Genomic DNA, 20,019 nt, shown 5'->3' on the forward strand with positions numbered 1-20,019 from the left:
CATCGAACAGCTCCTTGTCTGTCTACACACATGAAGATTGTTATTTGCCAAAGTATCCAAAGACAGCTGAAAATATTTCTTGCAGATCAGGAAGTAAAGGCTAGAAGATTCCTTTTATCATCCCTTTTTATCATTTTCTGTTCTGAAGTCTAATTTGGATCACTTAGGTAGAAAATGAACTTATCGGAATATTCTGCATCAAAATTCTCTCAATTTTTAAAAATATAGAACACAATGTCATGTAGGATTTCTGTGATCCAAATGCTGTGTGCAGTTACAATTCTGGACGACGCAAACACCTGTGAAAGTACTGTTAATGTCAGATCCCATGATTCTTCTTGAAGTCTCTTTGTTTGAATAGTTCTAAGTCTGCCTGTTCATTAATTGTTCTAACAAGTGCCATGGTCACAAATGTTGCAATCTGGTAAGTGCTTAATTTGTACACTTTATTTATACAACCAGGGATTTACAGTAATTCATCTTCATATCCTTTAGTGTTACAATAAAGTGAATTTCTAAAGGATTAAAATCAATTCTGTTGCTGGTCACAATAGCACAGAAGGAAGTACAGAAAAAATATAGTACATGTGTATTGTGCTTAATATCAAAGATATCTAAAACAACATTATGTATATTTTAGCACAAGCAGAACTGACCCAAAATCATGGCCAAAACATTATAGATCAAGAATCAAAACTGAAATCCCCACAATAGCTGTTAGTAAAACCTATTTTCAATTTCATTGACCTTTGCTACAGTTCAATCTGATTCCTACATTTTGAACACAAATATGAAATTCTACTTTTTCAAATGAAAGTAAATCTTTGTAATACAGCTATAGCACCTCTAGCACAAAGAAACCGTAAATGTTCAGATGCATTAATGAAAAGTAAAGGGATGTTCAATAAGTTCTTGCTCTCATAGTACAAGGGTTGCACAGTTTGTTCCTGAACATTGTTTTTTTGAAATGTAGGGAAGCAGCTGCTAAAAATTGTAACATATAATAAACACACTGAGAAATGTGTTTACAGTAAGATTCAAAGATGGCATAATGTCCACTGTACAAAGATTTTCTATTTTACAATGACATGATCAGTTTCCAGGTCTGCTGAGATCATGCTAAGGGGATGGAGACTTTCAACCCCTACCAAAAATCTATTCTCTTCAAACAGTAACTCTCTGGTGAGAGTAACAGGTTAATAACACCTTAAAATTAATCAAAATAAAACTAGTTTCAATGTTGTACAAGGCTCATCTTTGCACACATTGCTCCGTATTACGATGTTCAGTTGTTGGCGGCATCTACTTGGCGATGCCATCGATCATCGTCCACTCCAGAATCATACTCCTCTTCAACAGGTTCCTTCGGTGGGGCTCTAAATAAAAGGAAATATGTATTCAGTTGAAAGCAATTTTCAAGGGATTTATATTTAAAAAAACTTCAAACTTTAAGACTTTTTTTTAAAAAAAGGAGTTATTATATAAAAGAGAATCAAGGTGAGAGGGGACTTTTTTTAAGGGGACCTGAGGGGCAAGTTTTTTTCCCCCACATAGATGGTGGTGGGTATATCGAATGAACTGCCAGAGGAAGCAGTAGAGGCAGGTATAATTACAACATTTAAAAGACATTTGGACAAGTACATGGATAGAACAAGTTTAGAGGAATACATAGGCAAATCGGACTGGCTTAGGAGTTGGTCGGCATGGACGAGTTGGGCCAAAGACCCTATTTCTGCGCTGTATAACACTATGACTCTGAGAGGAGAAACTGCAATAGAGCTGTTTCTCATGACTAACAGTGCTGCTGAACTGGAGCTGCAGCTGCTATTCAAATTTGGGCATGTAACAAAAGTGCTATCCATACCCACCTGTTAGACAAACAGCCCAAAATGAGTCTGCACTTAAAAGCAATGGTGCAGTGAAAGAGTGACCTCCTTTTGATGTGCTTTTCTTTGACATTTACATACACTGGGATACAAAGGAGGGAGGAGACAAGAGAGCAAATACTGCTGTATGGTTTCATGGAAAATATTTTTCATAGGTTATCAGAGTACCCAATAGGAAGACAAAACATCATATAACAGTTTCTTACTAAGAACCAAGCCATCAGCAAAAGTTGTAGTTGGAATTTTGTTACTGCAACAATACATTCTAGCTAACACGTGGAATTTTTAAGAACTGCTATTGTTATAAATGAGGTCCAATGGGTACAAAAGATAAGTTTGCCTTGCCCTTGACTGCAATGTTGTAACCAGAATTGTGTTCTTTCAGTTTAGTCCTTCTGCAAATCAAAAGGAATGTTCCATTCTCTGATTCCAATAGAAAACTGGTTTAAGTCATCCATAATATTTTCCAGCTTTCTGTTCTGCAATGTGGCCATTAATTGTGATATTTGCCTGACGTGAATTCCCCATGGAGTTTATGAAAAAAAATGTACTGCCATATTTCCTCAGGAATTGTGAAGATTTATTGAGTTAATTTGAAGAGCATTTTGACAGGCAATGGGAGAAGCTACTTAAAAAGGAACTATGAAGAAGAACATTATATAGTCCCAAGGCTTCAAAATAGGATTTGACCATATGGAAACAAGGCCCAGTGAACACTAAATTTATGAAAGATTATAAATAGATCATCCCAGTTTTTTTCAGAACTGATATGCAGGCAAGCAAAGATCACACAGGCAATGACAACCTCATGATTTTTAGTGAGTTTACTGGGAAATGTACTTTTGAGAATCTTGTGTTATCACCTACAATCATTAAGTGACTTTCTCTGTGATCATTTCTTGTTCTATGGATGACCTATAAAGGCCAACAATGCAAGCAGAAGCTCCTGCCTATCTTACAATTGATGTACTCTACTTCCAGGGTAGAAATGTGCAGGACAAAGCACAATCTTTGCAGTCCATGCAGGAGATTTTAAACTTCGTCACTGTCACTTTCCCCAGACATAAATGACCACTGAAAATTTACCGTATATATCCAGGTGGTTTCTTTCCATCAACTATGTCTTTGTCCACTTCTACAGCAACAATGTCAGAATTTGGCACTTCAAACATTGGCTCCAACAGCAATTTTTCCTGAAAACACATCTTACTTTTAGTAGTTGCAGTTTTACCTCAGCCACAAAAACAAACCAGATTTTCTGCACTCAGAAATGTGGTATTTAACAATATTTAATTCTCAGGCAAGGTGCTTTAATATGCATTATTGGCAAATAACTGAAATATCATACAATCTCTCTCATTGGGCTGGATTATGCTCATCTCTGGCTGGGACCTTTGTAGGGAACATCCAGTTATCTCTTCCTTGGGGTCCAGTTCATTCTTGTTTCAGTGTCTGTGCATTTAAATGTGGAACACAGATGAGCTGGAGGTCAGATACCAGCGCATTTGACCTCCTACTTTACTCTGATTGTCAATGACATTTAATGCCATCAGACAGTAATATTAACAAAAATGTAGGGCAATGGAAACATTTAAACTGTGTTCAAAAGAGTCCAGGAAAATACATTCTGTTAAAAGGAAATAACAAACCAAACACTCATAATACTCTATGGATGAATAAAAACATAAGGGAACAATTGAGGGTAAGGAAACAAGGCATTCATTAAGTATAAGGACAGCAGTGAAGTCTATGCTAAGAGAAGTTATGGAGGGAAAAGGAAGGAAGCCAAGAAAACAATTATTAAAGTAAAGAGGAACAATGAAATTAAATTATCAACAAAGACAAAACAAAAAATAGAGTTGTGATGGGAATACAGCCAGTAACGGAGAGGCCACAGGAAGATGGAAGAAATATTAAATATCAAAGCAGAAAATTGATTTATCAGGGAGATAGAATATATGGACATAGCACTGAATGATGTGATGAGTAATGAGATAAGCAAATTAAAAATGGAGATAAATAAACTAATCAAGCTCAAATGATGATAAAACCCTCAGTCCAGAATGGCTACACACACACATTATTAAACAATCTAGGGAAAAGAAAGTAGAGGCACCACTGCTCAATTTTGATAATTTATTAGGGAAGGGTGTAGTGCCAGAAGACCGATGGATAGTTTATACAATGCTTGTATTTGACAAGTGAGATAAAACTTGTTGAGGGAATTATAACTGGTGGTGGGAATGATAATGGAATTCCACTAAAGATCACAGAACACATTGAAAGAATGAATAATAGTGAATTGTTGACAAGAATTTCAAAAGAAATGATCTTGCTTGACTGACATTATTGTTTTGTTTGAAGAGGTAACAGAGAGAGTAGACAATGCTAATACAGTAGATTCAATTTACCTAGATGGGCCTGTTTCTACGCTCTATGAATATTTTCAAAATGCGTTCAATGGAATACCCCATAGTAGACTGATGAACAGGGTCAGAGGCCAAGTGGCAGAATGGATTTCAAGGTGACTTTGAGACAAAACGGGTGATCTAATAGAGGTTAGGACAGAGTGAATCCAGATAGCATTTTTGGGGGAAGGAGCAGAAATAGACACCATCAAGATAGTCACCAAGAACTCTAATAGAAACTTCTTTATCTAAAGAGTGATGAGAACATAGAACTGATTACCACACAGAGTGATTCAAGCAAAAAGTATAGGTACGTTAAAAAGGAAGCAGGACAAGCACGAAGGAGAATAGAGGTTACGCAGACAAATTTAGAAGAAGAAAAATGGGAGAATGCTTGAGTAGAGCACAAATGCCGTTATGTACTGATTGGGTCCAAGAGCTGGTTTCTGTGGCATATATATAGTACTACATAGCAGGGAATTCTCAAAAGATTATCGGGGTGTTCCAGGGTGGGGCCTCAGCTTTGAAGGAGGCCTCTCAGGTATGGACGGTCAGCTTAGCCAGCCCCCTAACTGGATCAAGTTACTGCAGACTGAGAGGTGCCTAGGGATCCAGTACAATCCAGCCCAATGAGATTTCATAAAACTGACAATAATAGAAATAAATTACAACATTTGTCACACACTTGTAATCTAACAATAAATAGTTGTGTTTGGATTATATATTGGATATAACAGAAATTATTTGGACTTAAGTAGATCTTCTTATTCAGTGGTTTTCAAACTTTTTTTTTCAGGTGACCAATTTTAACCAATGGTTCACCCATGGAACTAAATAAGAAATAGCTCCTTGGAGTGGAAGGAGCAGCCCATTTTTTTTTAAACCATCCCGTGATCCATCAGACATTTGCAGCCCCCTCTTTGAACACCAATTCTCTAATCTAAACTACCCATTTAGAAAATTACGTTGTCTTAACCCCATCTCTTGACCCCTGTTAGAACACAGTAGTAAGCAAGCACAAACACCAAGAACTGTAAACCAGGCCTGTTAGGGAATATTTTCGGAAACTTACCATGATTGATCTAAGACCTCGGGCACCAGTCTTCCTTTCCAGGGCAAGGCGGGCTATAGCTCTCAAGGCATCCTCAGATACATTAAGATCACACTAAACAGAGTGTTAAAAGTTGAAAGATCAGTAACAATAACAAAGACAAATATTCACATTACAAATTATTGCCTCTGGATACAATTTCTCAGAAAAATGGTTAGATCCAAAATGTACATGCAGGACTTTAAATGAAAGCCTCAAGGAAACTTTCAATTTTTGAAAATTATTTGTTTCAAGTCTTTCAATTATTTCACATTACCTTCTGTCTATTCAGCAGCCTTTTGGGTATCACTCTATAGTAATAAATTCTCTGGTGTTTGAGCAATTACATTTTTCCATTTAAACCATGGCTTGCAATTGTGTTAACTGGTAAGATGGATTGCACTTCACTTAGCAAAGCACCATTTTCACCAAAGGCCTGAAGCTTTAACAAAATGGATAAGCAGTAGCTAAAATTGAAGTGTCATTTCTGTACCACTTTATTAACTGGTTTTAGAAGGAAGCTACATACTTGCTTTCCCAGCAAAGAGAATTTTAAGGGAAATAGTAGGCATTTTAAAAAAGACAACACAAGGACATGTATTATCAGACAGTGATTCCCAGAGAGCTTGCATCCTTTATAAGAAATATTGGGATGGAAAATGATCTAGTTATGTAAGTGGACCCAAAAAGGACATGTTTAGATGGGACAAGAGGCTTTACGATATTTCCCTCCCACATTTTATATCCAATGCAAATATCGACATAGGTGGAAAATTACCAATATTTATTAAAAAGAATTGTCTCAAAATAATCTCTTCTTTCCTTGGTTAGTGAAATAAAACAATGAGAAGAGTGGTAATTCACACCTTATCCATACTAAACAAAGCCTGGTATTGTGGGATGACAGCGTTTCGAGGTTCTGTTAAAATCCGCACCAATGTGTCCTCATTTAGACTATGTAGTGGAACTATCACAGGCAGACGTCCTACAAATTCTGGTATCATTCCAAATTCTATCAGGTCCCGGGCCTCAACATGGCGAAGTAATCTATCTTTTTCTTCCATTTCCTGGACTGTATTGTTGTCACCACTCATATTTGCTAAATCAGCAGCTGCTGCTGCCCTTCTCCCCTTGCCAAGATTTGAGGGAGTGCCAAATCCAAGATACTGCATAGAAAGAGAGAGAGAAAGAAAGAGACAGAAAGAGAGAGTTAATGTAAGCAATTTATAAATTAGCAAAAAAACATTATAACTTAACAATAATTCTTCACACAAATAGTGAATATTTAAGTTATGGGATGGCTTATAGCTCTCAAAAGAGAAAGGACTAGATTTTTACAAAAATAACTTTGTTAAAATGCTTTCCGACCTTGCCAGAGAGTTGTATTTAATTAAGACTTTTAATAGTATCCCAATGTGTCATCATCCACTATCAGCAATTTACAAATACACATGGAAGTTATAATGCAAGGTCAAGATTAGGTCTGGCTGTAATCAAGGTATAAGCAAGCTAGTCCCTGATGTTAGTTGTCCATAGTTGCATAGAGATGGCCACTTGGGAGAACTGTAAGCTCCAGTCTGAATTTGTACAGGAAAAAAGTTTAGGGGTAAAGCAGTAATGATTTCAGGTAACTGTGATCAACAGAACACAGTAGAAGACAAAGACTAATCAATTTAGTATTAACTATTGTTCAAAGCCAAGGTGCATGAAGAACATACCCCAGAAACATTACCTTTTCATTCTTTCTCCTGCTGATAATCCTATCCAGACCATTGAAAGCACCAGACGCCACAAATAAAATATTGGTCGTATCCACCTGAACTGTTTCTCCACGTAATTTTCTGGAATTTTTTTCTGGAACATTTACAATTGTCCCCTCAAGTAGCTTCAGCAGCCCCTAAGTCAGGGAAAAAAGGAAGTCCTTTAAAATAAAATATACACAACTATTCAAATAATTCAAATCAGAAATATCAGGAATGTTTCCAAGATTGTTGTATTCCTACGGTGCCACTATTTTAAAGGAAGGGGACACTAAAATAGTCAAATAGCATCCAGCAATCACAGTACAACACAGGAGGACGACCTTCAGCCCTCAAGTCTTCACTGTTCTTTGAAAGAGCAATCATCAACCTTTGCCCACATCTCTGAAATTTCTCTTTCATTCTCTTTTTCATTCATTCTTTGAAGGTTACTAATGAATCTGTACCCATCATCTTCTCAAGAACTACATGCAAAGCATTAACACTTACATAGAACAATACAGCACAGGAACAGGCCCTTCAGCCCACAATGTTGTGCAACCACAACCACGAAGTGGTACACCCATGCAACCTAATAACAAGTAGCTCTCTAGTGTGTGGGCATTGTTTATTTAAACGAGTGGGAATTAGCGGCCCATTTCTTGTTTTTAAAACATCCCGTGAGCCACCAGAGGGTTGCGGCCCCCTCTTTGAACACCAATCCTCTCATCTAAGCTACCTGTGAAGTACTTTTCTTATGGGACTTCTGGTTCATTTGTTCATAGTCTTAAAACACTATCCTCTGATTATCGATCCTTATCAAAAGCCTTCTGAAAATCTATCAACTGCAATGATCTCCTCCATCTACAGCTTATGAACACCTGACCTGTGAACAGCCCATACATACAAACAGGGAGATGGATTGGCCAGCTCTTGTGGAGCTGCAAGCATAGTCTGCCGTCATGAATCTTACGAATTCTCTTCCTCAAAGAGCACTGGAAGCAGAGTCTTTGAGTATTTTTATGGCAAAGATAGATTCTTGATAAGAAACAAGGGTGAAAGGTTACTGGAGGTAAATGAGAATGCAGAGATGCTATTAAATAGTGGAGAAGGTTTGATGGGCCAAGTGGCCCATTTCTAATTTGTATGTACAGCTAAATAAAACTAAGTTTCTCTATAAGGCACACCATCATCTCTCTAAGCTAATCAACATCCATAACTTAGTATATTTCTATTGGTTCTGCAGGGAATCTACAGGGAACTAAAACAAAAAACGAAATCAGTCGATTATTTTTATTGTGAGCATGCTGAACACTGTTTAAAAACATTTTTTCATTAATCTATTTATTTAATTGAAATTCCTTATCACCGACCTGTTGAACACCTTCACCACCCACATCACGTAATTGATGGATCCCTGGAACACTGCCAATCTTATCTACTTCGTCCAAGAATACTATTCCTGCAAATAAATTAATTTTATTAAGATGATAACCAAATTGCATAAAATTAAATAAGCAGCACACGTATTTGGTGATGGCTGTAGAATAAATGACAAGACACTAGGAGGATATCCCTGATCCTCACTGAAGAGTGCACTTGAATATTTAACATTCACCTGAGCAGGTAGATAAATGCAATTTAATTTAAAAGCCAAAAACTACAGAAGCTGAAGATATGAAATAACAGAAATACTTGAAAGGTCTGTCAGCATCTGTGGAAGTAGAAACAGTGTTAATGTTTCAGGTCAATGACCCTTCATTGACTAGGTTCTTCAACCCACAACATTAACTCTGTTTCTCTTTCAATAGATGCTGCCTGACCTACCCAGTTTTTCCAGAAATTTTTGGTTTTATTTTGGATTTTCAGCATCTGCAGTTCTTTTGATTTTCATGAACAAATAAATGGGGATTAACTTTAATGTCACATTTTACGAACAATCCAGTATAGGCTCACAGTTCAAGTACCTGCTCAGATAAAGCATGGGGTGGAAAGACTCTGAGCATTACTGTTGGCTTTGTTAAAATTAGTTTCACCTCTCATTATTTTGCTTCACAAGTAGCATGTATTTTTTAAGTAGCATTTCTAAACATGATAATATTAAAAGTTACCAACATAAAAGACAAAAACTTCAACTATTACAATGGCAAAATACTGGTGGCATATTGATGATGTTAAAACTGTTAGTGTTTGCAATCATCGTAGCATGAAGCTGACAGCTGCTTCTGGAGTATGCACGTTTGCAGTTAAATGCAGAAAGTCATTTTTTATGATTCCAGGTTCCTGTTTCACTGAGTCCAAGCATAATCTCCAGAAATCTTTGAACTGAGGAGAACTTCAAGCATTTATGAACTACTCTCATCAGAAAATATCCTGAAAATATTACTCTAATCCATGAGTAAATTATTTTTAAGCATGCAGTAGCACAAAATTATTGCTTAACGCACCACTGAAAGCAACATTAGCAACCTCTTACCCCAAGAGTAACTTTTAGTGTAATTTCCTCAGATAAATGTCTCTAAACATAGCAATCTTTACTACTTTCATGTATACTTTAGAAAGATTTGACTATGATATGCCATCTTCCTCCTCAATCTCTTTACATCCTTGTATCCAGAAAACTCTTCTAAACAACTTGGCATCCAGTCCAATGGCATCATCGTTACTAGCTGTTTGGGACTCCCTAGCGATATGTAACAGCAATGCACATCAGAAGAGGGCAAATCCACATCACAATGACCGAAAGATGTGCACAGCTTCCTCAGAGCACAGGCATGCTTTGTACTTCATGCAGAATGCCAAATCCAGCCACTGAGTTTAGTATGGAATTAAACATCCTTTTATAATCTGTGAAAAGCATGAGGGCAATAAACAATAATCACTACTAATTTAATGAATTAAACATCTGGCAAAGATTGCAACACATGCTGCGAGAATACAACTTTGGCCATATAATTTGAATATCTACCCAGGCAACACTGCAAAGCCCACAAATTCAATAATTGAGGATCTGTTTATGGTTGCAGTTAATGCTCCACAAATCTCACCTTGCTGTGCTTTGTCCACATTATAATTGGCATCCTGCAAGAGCTTAGCAACAACCGATTCAATATCTTCACCCACATATCCAGCTTGCGTCAGGGTAGTACAGTCACAAATGGCAAACGGAACCTCCAAACATCGGGCAAGGGTCTGGGCCAATAAGGTCTTGCCTAAAAATAAGAAAAGTGCTTAATACCTTGCTTATCTTACATCTTCACAGCAACACTTTAATTCCAAATATTAAAATAAACAATACTGTGCAATTGTAACAAATTTGCAGCTTCAGGAAAATAAATATTTTGTGTGCAAAGAAAAAGCACAACAAATAAATCACTTTGCACTAGAAAATTAATACCTAAAAGACAATAATGATTTTCAACAACAGAAATCACTGCCTTATTTTGTCGGAGCAAGTTCATCAATCTGAATGTTGACTTAATTTCTCTTTCCATCAATGTTGCCTGGCTCACTGTGTATTTCACACAACTTATGTTTTTGTTTCAAACTTCCAGCATTGCAGTTTTTTCACTTCTCAATTAATTATCAATGATTCCATTCACAAGGGGTGTCAATGAAAATACATTATAACATTTAAAATTCAATATGCAAAAAGCAGTCAGCAATATTGAATTAGTCCCATGCAGAATCAATACTTCAAGTAAAGTTTGCTTTCTTCTTTGCAGTCTGTGTGTTTCCCTGGTTTTTTAAGAACTCAAATCATATATAATTTTCATAATATTTGCTAAATTAAAACAGGAGGATTGCAGAGTATGGGCATAATAAAGCTCAAAGCAGCAACGTAAAGATATTTTGTTAAACTGACCTGATCCTGTGGGACCAAGCAATAAAATGTTACTCTTCTCCAACTTTATATCATCATGAGCTGAATCAAGCACCTCGCCTCCTCGTTTCTCTTGGGGAATTGACTGACTTGCCTGCTGCTGCATGGAAGCTCCAAGGGCATTACCATGTGGACTAATGCCTGCAATTTGCAGTAGCTCTGCAGGAAAGAAAATGAAGTATTCAGATAATTTACTCTTTCAGATAATTGATACAAACAATAACAGAATCTCAATATTTTGCAAATACTTCCAGAAATCTCCTCTGCAGGGGCTAGCAACATACTTATAAGCCGTATTTTGTATTTGTGACTGGCAGTCAATGCATCAAATGTAAAAGAATACATATTATTTACATCAATTGTAAAGTGTGCAATATGGGTCTTAATACCTCTGCTGGCACAAATAGCAAAGTTGCATGAAATAGGACAGATTGTAAAGAAAATTACAAGATAGCGACTTCAAAATTGTAATACAAACTAGGTCTCAAATTTGACTGTTGCATTTATACAACTTGTAAATGCATTGCATTTTCTAAGATTCATGTGATTACATACATAAATAAAATTTTCAATGATTAGGTCCAAAAATAACAAAAGAAAAAGCTAATTAAATGGAAGTGGATGTTTTGGGGTAAGTGTGGATATAGTGGGAAAAGATTTAGCAATAAGTGTTGGGAAAGGAAAGACTGGTTACTCTTACCAGCACTAGTCAGGTATAATAGAAATAGAGTAAAGATGACAAAAATAAAACACACATCCCAATCCACGGAAGTGAAGTTTATTCACCGAGTAAATTACTTTTCACTTCATGATTGAGTTAACCAAACTGAAAATATGGAAACTGAAATTTAAAAAATGCTAGAATTGAGATTTTAATATCTGTACACAAATCTTCATCAATCATATGATCCAAAGCAAAATACAGCACTTACCATCTGCAGGAGTTGTAATTATAACTGTCACTTGAAGAAATCTGCTGGAGAATTGTCAGGATCTCTCCCCCCACCCGCCAAATTTAGGTAAAACAAGCAGGCTAATATTTCTCAATTTCTTGCTGGAAACATGCATATATGGATGAAAAATGCAGACTGATGCTTACAAGATACAAGACCTCACATATATTTGCAGTACTAATTTGCTCAATATTCAGATGACTTTGTTCTTCCTTCCAAATTTTTTTTTAGATCTTTAAATTTACATTTTAGATATTTAAATATACATTTTCAGTATTTGCATCAGATGGAAGTACTACAGTTCATTCTTCATCTCTTCCCTCAGTTATTTACACCAAGGAATTTTTTCCTCCCCTCATCTGCAACACAAGTTGAAATTGCTGTTATGTAAGCAAGTCTCCAACTTTAACAGGTGACCACTTGCCTCATTCCCACCCCAAATTACTCTGTAACCTGCGACAATATGTGATGAGTCTATTTAGCAATATCAGCATCCTTAATTGACACTGGTAACAAAACCACTCTCAAGCAATACCTTATTTTAAATTAATGGTTTAAAATTGTACTGCCTGTCCGTTCTATGGTAAGGGTATGTGTGTGTGCTTGCATGTGTGCAAGCATCCACATTTTTTGTAAAATCTCTGAAACTCTTCTATGGTGATATGCGACGCTTAAGTGAGGAGTGTGGTGGAATACAGTTCAACTGTCTGGATGAGTGCAGTTCCAGCAATGCCCAAGAAGTTCCAGCTCAAATCCATCTAAATCTGCTTTGTAATTGGTATCCCATCCACCTCTCGAAATATATTGTCTTTTCACCACTATGACTGCAGAGTGTACAATCAGCAAAATGCACTGCTGCAACATACCAAGACTTCATCAAACCACTTTGCAAATCAACATGCCAGGGTAGCAGCCACATTAGAACTTTCTAACTCCTTCAAGTTTCCTTCCAACCAAACTAATGTAGAAATATACTTCCATTTCTTCATCAATGGTCAATAAAAGGCATAGAACTCTTTACCTAACAGCACTGAAGAATTGCTTCACTAGAAAGACAAACAATACAAGAAGACAGTATCATATCTATCTCATGCAAAAGATCTGAAACCTTCCATCCTACTTGAAGGGTCCCTTTTTGGTGTAATCTGATACTGATTATCAAGGTTTATACACACCTAAAGGCATGGGAGGTTTATCAACAGAGGCCCAACCAGTCTCAATCTGTCCCCACCCCTCCTTCATCTGGTTGAATTTAGTCTCACATTGAACTATTTCTCCATGAACTCCACTCAGTTTTCCAAATCGAAAGTGTAGCTATTGATACTCACATGGGTCCAAACTAACTGGTCACTTTGTGGGATATGTGGAAAAGTCCTTGTTTCAGGCCTATTCAAGCCCCTCCCTTGCCTTTTTTCTGCCCAGTGCATTGGAGAGTGCTGGCACTATGTCCTGTACTTCATCTTAGTTCCAGTTTCCACCCTAGTCCACTGTCATACAAGTCCATCTCTGACTCTTTCCTTTTCCTCACTTCAGAATTCATCCCTGAGATGGAGTTAATTCCACATCAGTCCTTCTGGGACATTTTTGTTTTACCTTAACTGTGGTATCCCCTCCCACCATAGTTAACAGGGGTCAAGACAATGTCTGTTCCATTGCCCACACATCCATTCTCACCTCTCCCCACGCATACAGCAAGGTGTCTCCACCTTCCACCATACAAGCCTCAACAACCAATAAATCACTGTAATTTCCACCATTTTCAACCACCAGACACTTCCACTTCTTTAACATTCTGAATGAACTGCTACCTACACTGCTTGGTTTACTCTTCTATCACCACCAACACCCAGGCAATACCTACCCTTTGATCTCTTCCCCTCCTACTGACCAGGGACCTACATACTGCTTTCAGATGAATCAGAGATTAACTTGATTTTCTTCCAGTTTAGTGTGCTTTAATGCTCACAATGTGGTCTCCTTAGCAATGGAGAAACCAAATGTAGTTTGAGCGGTCATTTTGTGGCACTCCTCTGTCCTGTCCACAAAGGCAACTCTGAATTTTTAGTTGCCCATCACTTTAGCTCTCCATTTCATTCCCACTCAGACCTCTTTGCCTTTATCTTCTTACAGCATTTCAGTGAAGCCCAAAGTAAGATGGGAGGAACAGCATCTCATCTTCCAACTAAGCACATTACAGCCCTCCAGACCCAACACAGAGTTCAATAACCTCAGATAACCAGCCTTTCCAGTTTCTATTGGTTCAGGCCAGTTCTGAAGGAAGGTTACCAACCTGTAATGTTAATTCTGTTTTTCTCTCTCCACAGATGCTGCCTAACCTGCAGCACATTTCCAGCATTTATTTCACAGTTCCAGCAACTGCAGTTTTGTATGCCACAATTCAAGTTTTGTTGTTTTCCCCCCTCTTTCCTGCATTCTCATTCATTCCTCTCTTTCTATTGACATTAGCTCCAGACAGATCATTTATGATTAACAAGCCCTCGCCAACTTCTCTTAGCCAACGCCACTTGTATTAATTAATCTTCTCTTGGTTTCCACACTATAAGGCATTTCCTTTCTTCTCACTATCCACACCACCCATTCCACCACCACCCCAACCCCAGCCTTCTCTGCAACTTAAAACATGATTGATTTCTAACTTTTCCTAATTTTAATGAAATGGTAACTCTGTTTCTCTCTCCGCAGATGCTGTTAAGTAATTCCAGCATTTTCTGTTTTTATTATTGTAGATTATTACAACAAACTGAAAGGTATAATTCACAATACATCTCTTACACACACAGAATTTGTCAACACAAACTGATAGTTATTCACAAGAAAACCAACTAATGAATCAGAAGCAGAACTCAAGTCCCTGAATAGAGTGATGACTTACATTTCTAAAAACGAATGACCAATTCTATAAGGAGTCTTGGCACCTAAATGCATCAACAACTTTCGTTTACAGTGTCTTTAAAGGAGAAAGTAGCCTTGTGAGAAGATGACAAACAATAGCAACAAAGGTCAAATAGTTTTTTTTAATAAAGAGAAAGAGAGAGAGATTATATTTGTGCAAACAGTGCAACAAGAACTACATACTTGGCAAATAAAAATCATCTGTAAACAACGGCTAGATTTTAAAAGGTCCACCAGAAATGAACTTAAGCTAAATTATTTGTCAATCTCACCAGTAAATTGGATAATACATCATTGTGTCCATTTGAGTGGTTTATCCTTTCAATAGACAGAGTCATATTTCAAATATCCCCAGATCCCAAGTGCATTGATTGAATGTTGGGTTGATTACTTACGAGCCAAAAAAAATGAGAAGTCAACAGTAGTTATAAAAACTGAATAAGATGGATAGAAGACAAAGAATATATTTGTTTCAAAATATATATTTGCTGCAGATATCAACCTGTCATTATGAACCCACCAGAAAGCATCCCCATTCTCAAAATGTATACTATGTACACATCCAAACAAATTATTTTTTTTAGTCATCATTGAACTATATTATGCAAAACATTTTTTAAAATGGAGAAATGTAAAACACTCGATCGTGACAAAATCACTTTCATTTAAAGCATATCCATCATGCATTTAGAGGCTGTCACAACTTTCAAATGAATGCAACTTATAAATTTCACTCTGGCAACTACTGACAGAAGACTGGAGAAGTTACACAGGGTGTTAGGTTTCCCAGAGACTGCAATAATCCAGGAATCCTGATTCAGCAATTCGGTCAACTTCACATTTGGACTTTGCTACTGAGAGGTACTACAGAGTGGCAATGCTTCCTAGGAAAAAGTTTTCTCGTTAAGAACAGTGGGAGAAGCTGGTCTGCTATGCAGATTGATTTTATCATCTGAATTGAAATTAAAAGCTCCACAGGCATAAAACATTAGTTGATGTGTCAATTTTTATGTGATGCTACTGTAGTCACAACTTTGTAGAGGGTTTACAGCTAACTGTTCTCTTTGATATTGAAAATGATTGGTCAATCCTAGCTTGATGATTATACTACTGCTTTTGTAATACAGGGCCTATAGAGATCAAAAATTGACCTAAACATTGTAAAATCAAATCAGGCTCATTTCCATACCCTGAAGTTTTACTTTAACACTAAGTATGGAATCTGATGTGGTTTATGATGTACTCACTGCAGGATCTGCATTGCTACTAATAAAATTTTGAACCAACAGGGTAGAGCTCTGCACATGAGGTTATAGAATGGGAACAGGGAAGGTGCAATGAGACCTGGATGTCCTTATACACAAGTCAATGAAAACAAGTGTTCAGGTGCAGCCAGCAGTTAGAAGGTAAATGCAAGAGGATTGGAGCACAGAGGCAAAGACATCTTGCTGCAGATATACAGGGGCTTAGCAAGAGCCCACCTGGTGTTTTGTACTCTGTTTTAGTCTCTTTACCCGAGGCAAGAAGTTCTCATTGAGGAAGTACAATTAAGATTTACTGGACTGATTCCTGAGATGGCTGGACTAACGTATAAGAAGAGATTGGGTCATTTATGCTCATGTAATTCTAACATGACTAAACAGACTAGAAACTAGGGAGGATGTTCCAGTAGCTGGAGAGTCCAGAATCAGAGGCCACAGCCTCAAGGTATAGGATACGCAAATAAGAACAGGTCGGGAGAAATTTCTTCACTCAAGAATGGGTGAATATATATTTAATGACCTGGCCTCCATTATCCTCTGCGGAATTTTCTACCACAGACGATAGAGAAAGCCAGGTCCTAAAGGTATTCAGGAAGTCATGAAGGGCACAAATATATTGCTTAATGCTAAAGGAATGAAGATATGGGGAGAAGGCAAGAACAGGGTACTGAAATGGATGACCAGCCATCGTCATGTTGAATGGTGGAGCAGATGTGAAAGGCTGAATGGCCTACTCCTGGTCCTAAGTTTTATGTTACACAAGTACAACTAGTATAGCCATCTTTCCTGAACAGGACTGTTGAAGTCCTTGACATGGAGGAATAAGTAAATATAAAAGTGATTCTGCCTGCCAAGCATTTGTACTATACACGTACCAAAGTGGTCAATATCAAAAGACAACACTGCTACAGTTCTAAAAATCAAGCTAGTTTAAAAAAAAATGCAGCTGGCATTTTAATGAGTAAAAAGCATAGCACAGTAACGTAGCATTATTTATCTCATCATGCTTCTACACACAAGTACAGATATACACAAAACACAATGCTGCAGATCTGTGGGGTTACAAAGATGGATTTTAAATTGTCATTCAAATAATGACCTTAATGAATGGATAAATAAACACCAACAGATATAACATACTGGAAAGCAAAATTTTTTGGGAGAATTGAAATGGTAAAATTATGTTCTATAAAGGCTAGGGTATAAATACCACTTCTTGTGGTTCCCACATACTACATCCGCTTAATCAATTTACTGCATAAAACTGGAGTATCATGAAATGATACGTTTGCCATTAAACCTGTTGGCTGGATTTTACCACAATGAAGAATTTGAGAGACACCTATCAGAATAATGTTTGACCAGCACAGCCTATTGCCTTATATATCATGGGAAAAATAAGCCAGCCTTTCTCAAACTAATCTTCCAATTCATGGCACAAGCAATTATAATTCATGAATTAAGGTTCTGTTTCAGGAGAGTTAGAACATGAAAGATAGGAAATGCTCCCGTAAAATAAGGAACAGTCAGCTTTGGAGCACAGAAAATTGTGATCAATTTATGGAAAACAGTGATGAAGTTCAGGTTCCCTATCAAAAATTTTCACTAAGTTTCAGAAACTTCAACTTTGTCTGCATTTAGTTCATTTCACTTATTAATACTGCATTTTATATTTATGATTCTCTTTATCACCTGTGTCCATTTTTAGACCACCAATGACTATCTGTGTGGCTGGATACACAATTCAGTTAAAAATCAAGACTGTTTTCAAATAAAAAAAAGAAAGAAAAACCAAAAAGAGGGCACAGGTGAGAAGATGGAGTCAACTTACTTGTAAATCTGTACTCATCCTCTCGTCTTCGGATTTCTAACTCTAGAGAAAGGTTAGAAATAATATCAAAGAGCGAACTAACTAAAGGCAGCAACAGGCATTGATGAATGTTCAATCTGCACATTTAATAAATATATCTGTTGCATATTGCTTCTTTACAAAGACCACAGATCTTGTACAATTAACATACAGAACAGATTTTAGCTTTAACCAACACCTCCCCAACAGAAACGTGATTAAAATAATGCACAAGAGTTGAAACCAACACAAAACTGATATTTGAATATGTAATAGCATGGATTGGCATGACAATTTAGTGAGAGGCAAAAACTCAAAAATAAAGCTGCAACTCAAAAACATCCTTTGCAAAGACTCAGTGTACCACAACAGACATCAGTTAATATTGTATTTCATGAGAAATGAAATAGAAGGAGTAGTATGCCATATGACTCCTCGGGTCTATCTCACTATTCAATGAGCTCAATACTAATTCTATGCCTTGTCCACTCTGCTTCCTGATCCTCACATCTTACAATTTCCAAAAAATCTATCAAGTTTTGACTTAAACATTCTCAATGACTGAGCATCTACAGTATAGAGAATCCAAAAATTTCTAATCAGCTGGATAAAGACATTTCTGCTCATTTCAGTCCTACGTGGCCAACCCTTCAATCTCAATGCACCACAGATCTAGCTTCTCCAGTCAGAGGAAAGAACCTGCCATCTATCCCTCTTAGGATCCCGGGTACATACAAATATATTAATTGGCAGAAGTGGGCTAATCAGTTTCAACCCTGCTCTGTCACTCAATGAGGTTGTGGTTTATTTGATTGTAACCTCAACACCACATTCCCAAGAATCTACAATAGCATGTCACCCCATTGCTCATCAAAAACTATCTGCATCTGCCTTACAATTTTTGAAAGACGGTTTCTAACATCCTTTGAAGGGAATTCTAAAAATTCACCACACTCTGAGAAAATAAATGGTTTGTCTGTCTCAAATGGGCACCTTTTTATTTTTAAATAGTGACCCCTAATTCCAAATTCTCCCACAAGAGGAAACATCCTCTCCACATACACTCTGTCAAGGCCCCTCAGGATCTCCTATGCTTTAATCAAGTCATGTCTCACCATTCTAAGCTCCAGTGGATAAAAGCCAAGTCTGTGCAACCCTGTTCTCATAAAGCAACCCACCATTCCAGCTATCAATCTAGCAAACCTTATCAGAACTGCTTCCAACCCATTAAAATCCATCTTTAAATAAGCATAAGAATACTACATAGTCCAGATATGGTCTCATCAATGCCCTACATAACTGAAGCATGATCTTCCTTCTTCTGTATTCAGTCCACTGAGCAATAAACAACATTGTTATAGTTCTTAGTAATTTGCCATACCTGTAATCTTGTGAACATGCAGCAGGACTCCCAGATCCATCTGCATCTCAGAACTTTGCAAGCTTTCAGCATTTAGATAATATGCTTCATTTTTCCTGCCAAATGGACAACTTCTCATTTTCCCACATTATATTCCATTTGCCAAATGTTCACCTATTCACTTAACCTAACTATATGACTTTGCAGACTCCGTATTTCCTCTTTACAACTTTATTTTTGATTGCTAAATCTGCTGATGACACAAACTTTTGGCAATTGAGGACGCAGCACTAATCCCTGCAGAGCACCAATCTCTGCAGCATACTACTCATTACATCTTGCCAAGCAACAACAAATTATGCCTATTCTATTTCCTGTTGGACACTCTATCTTCCATCTATGCCAATCCCTACATAATTTCAGTAGGACTTTCTTACTTTTGTACTCCAACCTCCTTCAATAAAGGGCAACATATCATTTTCCTTCCTAAACTGCTTGATGCACATTTACGTTCTGTCCCTCATGAACAGATGAAAAATATATACTCTATTATTTCTCCAACTTGATTAAAATGCATCATTCTGTTAAGTTCCTCAACTAAATCATTTACAATAAGTTCTTCAAAAAAATCTACATTACCAATTTGTTGCTTACATCCAGGTTCTCTCCAAGAAAT

The 20,019-nt window shown here is 37.0% G+C and overlaps 1 protein-coding gene across 2 annotated transcripts in view; it reads right to left on the reverse strand.

Moving 5' to 3' along the window:
* Positions 1-425: 425 nt before the first annotated feature.
* The window catches only part of clpxa (caseinolytic mitochondrial matrix peptidase chaperone subunit Xa), a 36,206-nt gene continuing 16,612 nt past the window's right edge, over positions 426-20,019 (reverse strand). Inside the window, exons 6-14 of one of the 2 annotated variants that reach the window (XM_052040456.1) lie at positions 17,966-18,007; positions 10,989-11,165; positions 10,171-10,335; positions 8,497-8,585; positions 7,117-7,281; positions 6,251-6,550; positions 5,367-5,459; positions 2,973-3,079; positions 426-1,376 (exon numbers count right to left, since the gene is read on the reverse strand). In XM_052040456.1, the coding sequence (XP_051896416.1) occupies positions 1,286-1,376; positions 2,973-3,079; positions 5,367-5,459; positions 6,251-6,550; positions 7,117-7,281; positions 8,497-8,585; positions 10,171-10,335; positions 10,989-11,165; positions 17,966-18,007 (1,229 nt within the window). In that variant the 3' untranslated portion in view covers positions 426-1,285. The remainder of the gene's footprint in view (positions 1,377-2,972; positions 3,080-5,366; positions 5,460-6,250; positions 6,551-7,116; positions 7,282-8,496; positions 8,586-10,170; positions 10,336-10,988; positions 11,166-17,965; positions 18,008-20,019) is intronic. The other variant, XM_052040457.1, reaches the window with a different exon arrangement.

This window comes from Pristis pectinata, chromosome 28 (genome assembly GCF_009764475.1).
Source record: "Pristis pectinata isolate sPriPec2 chromosome 28, sPriPec2.1.pri, whole genome shotgun sequence".
NCBI lineage: Eukaryota > Metazoa > Chordata > Chondrichthyes > Rhinopristiformes > Pristidae > Pristis > Pristis pectinata.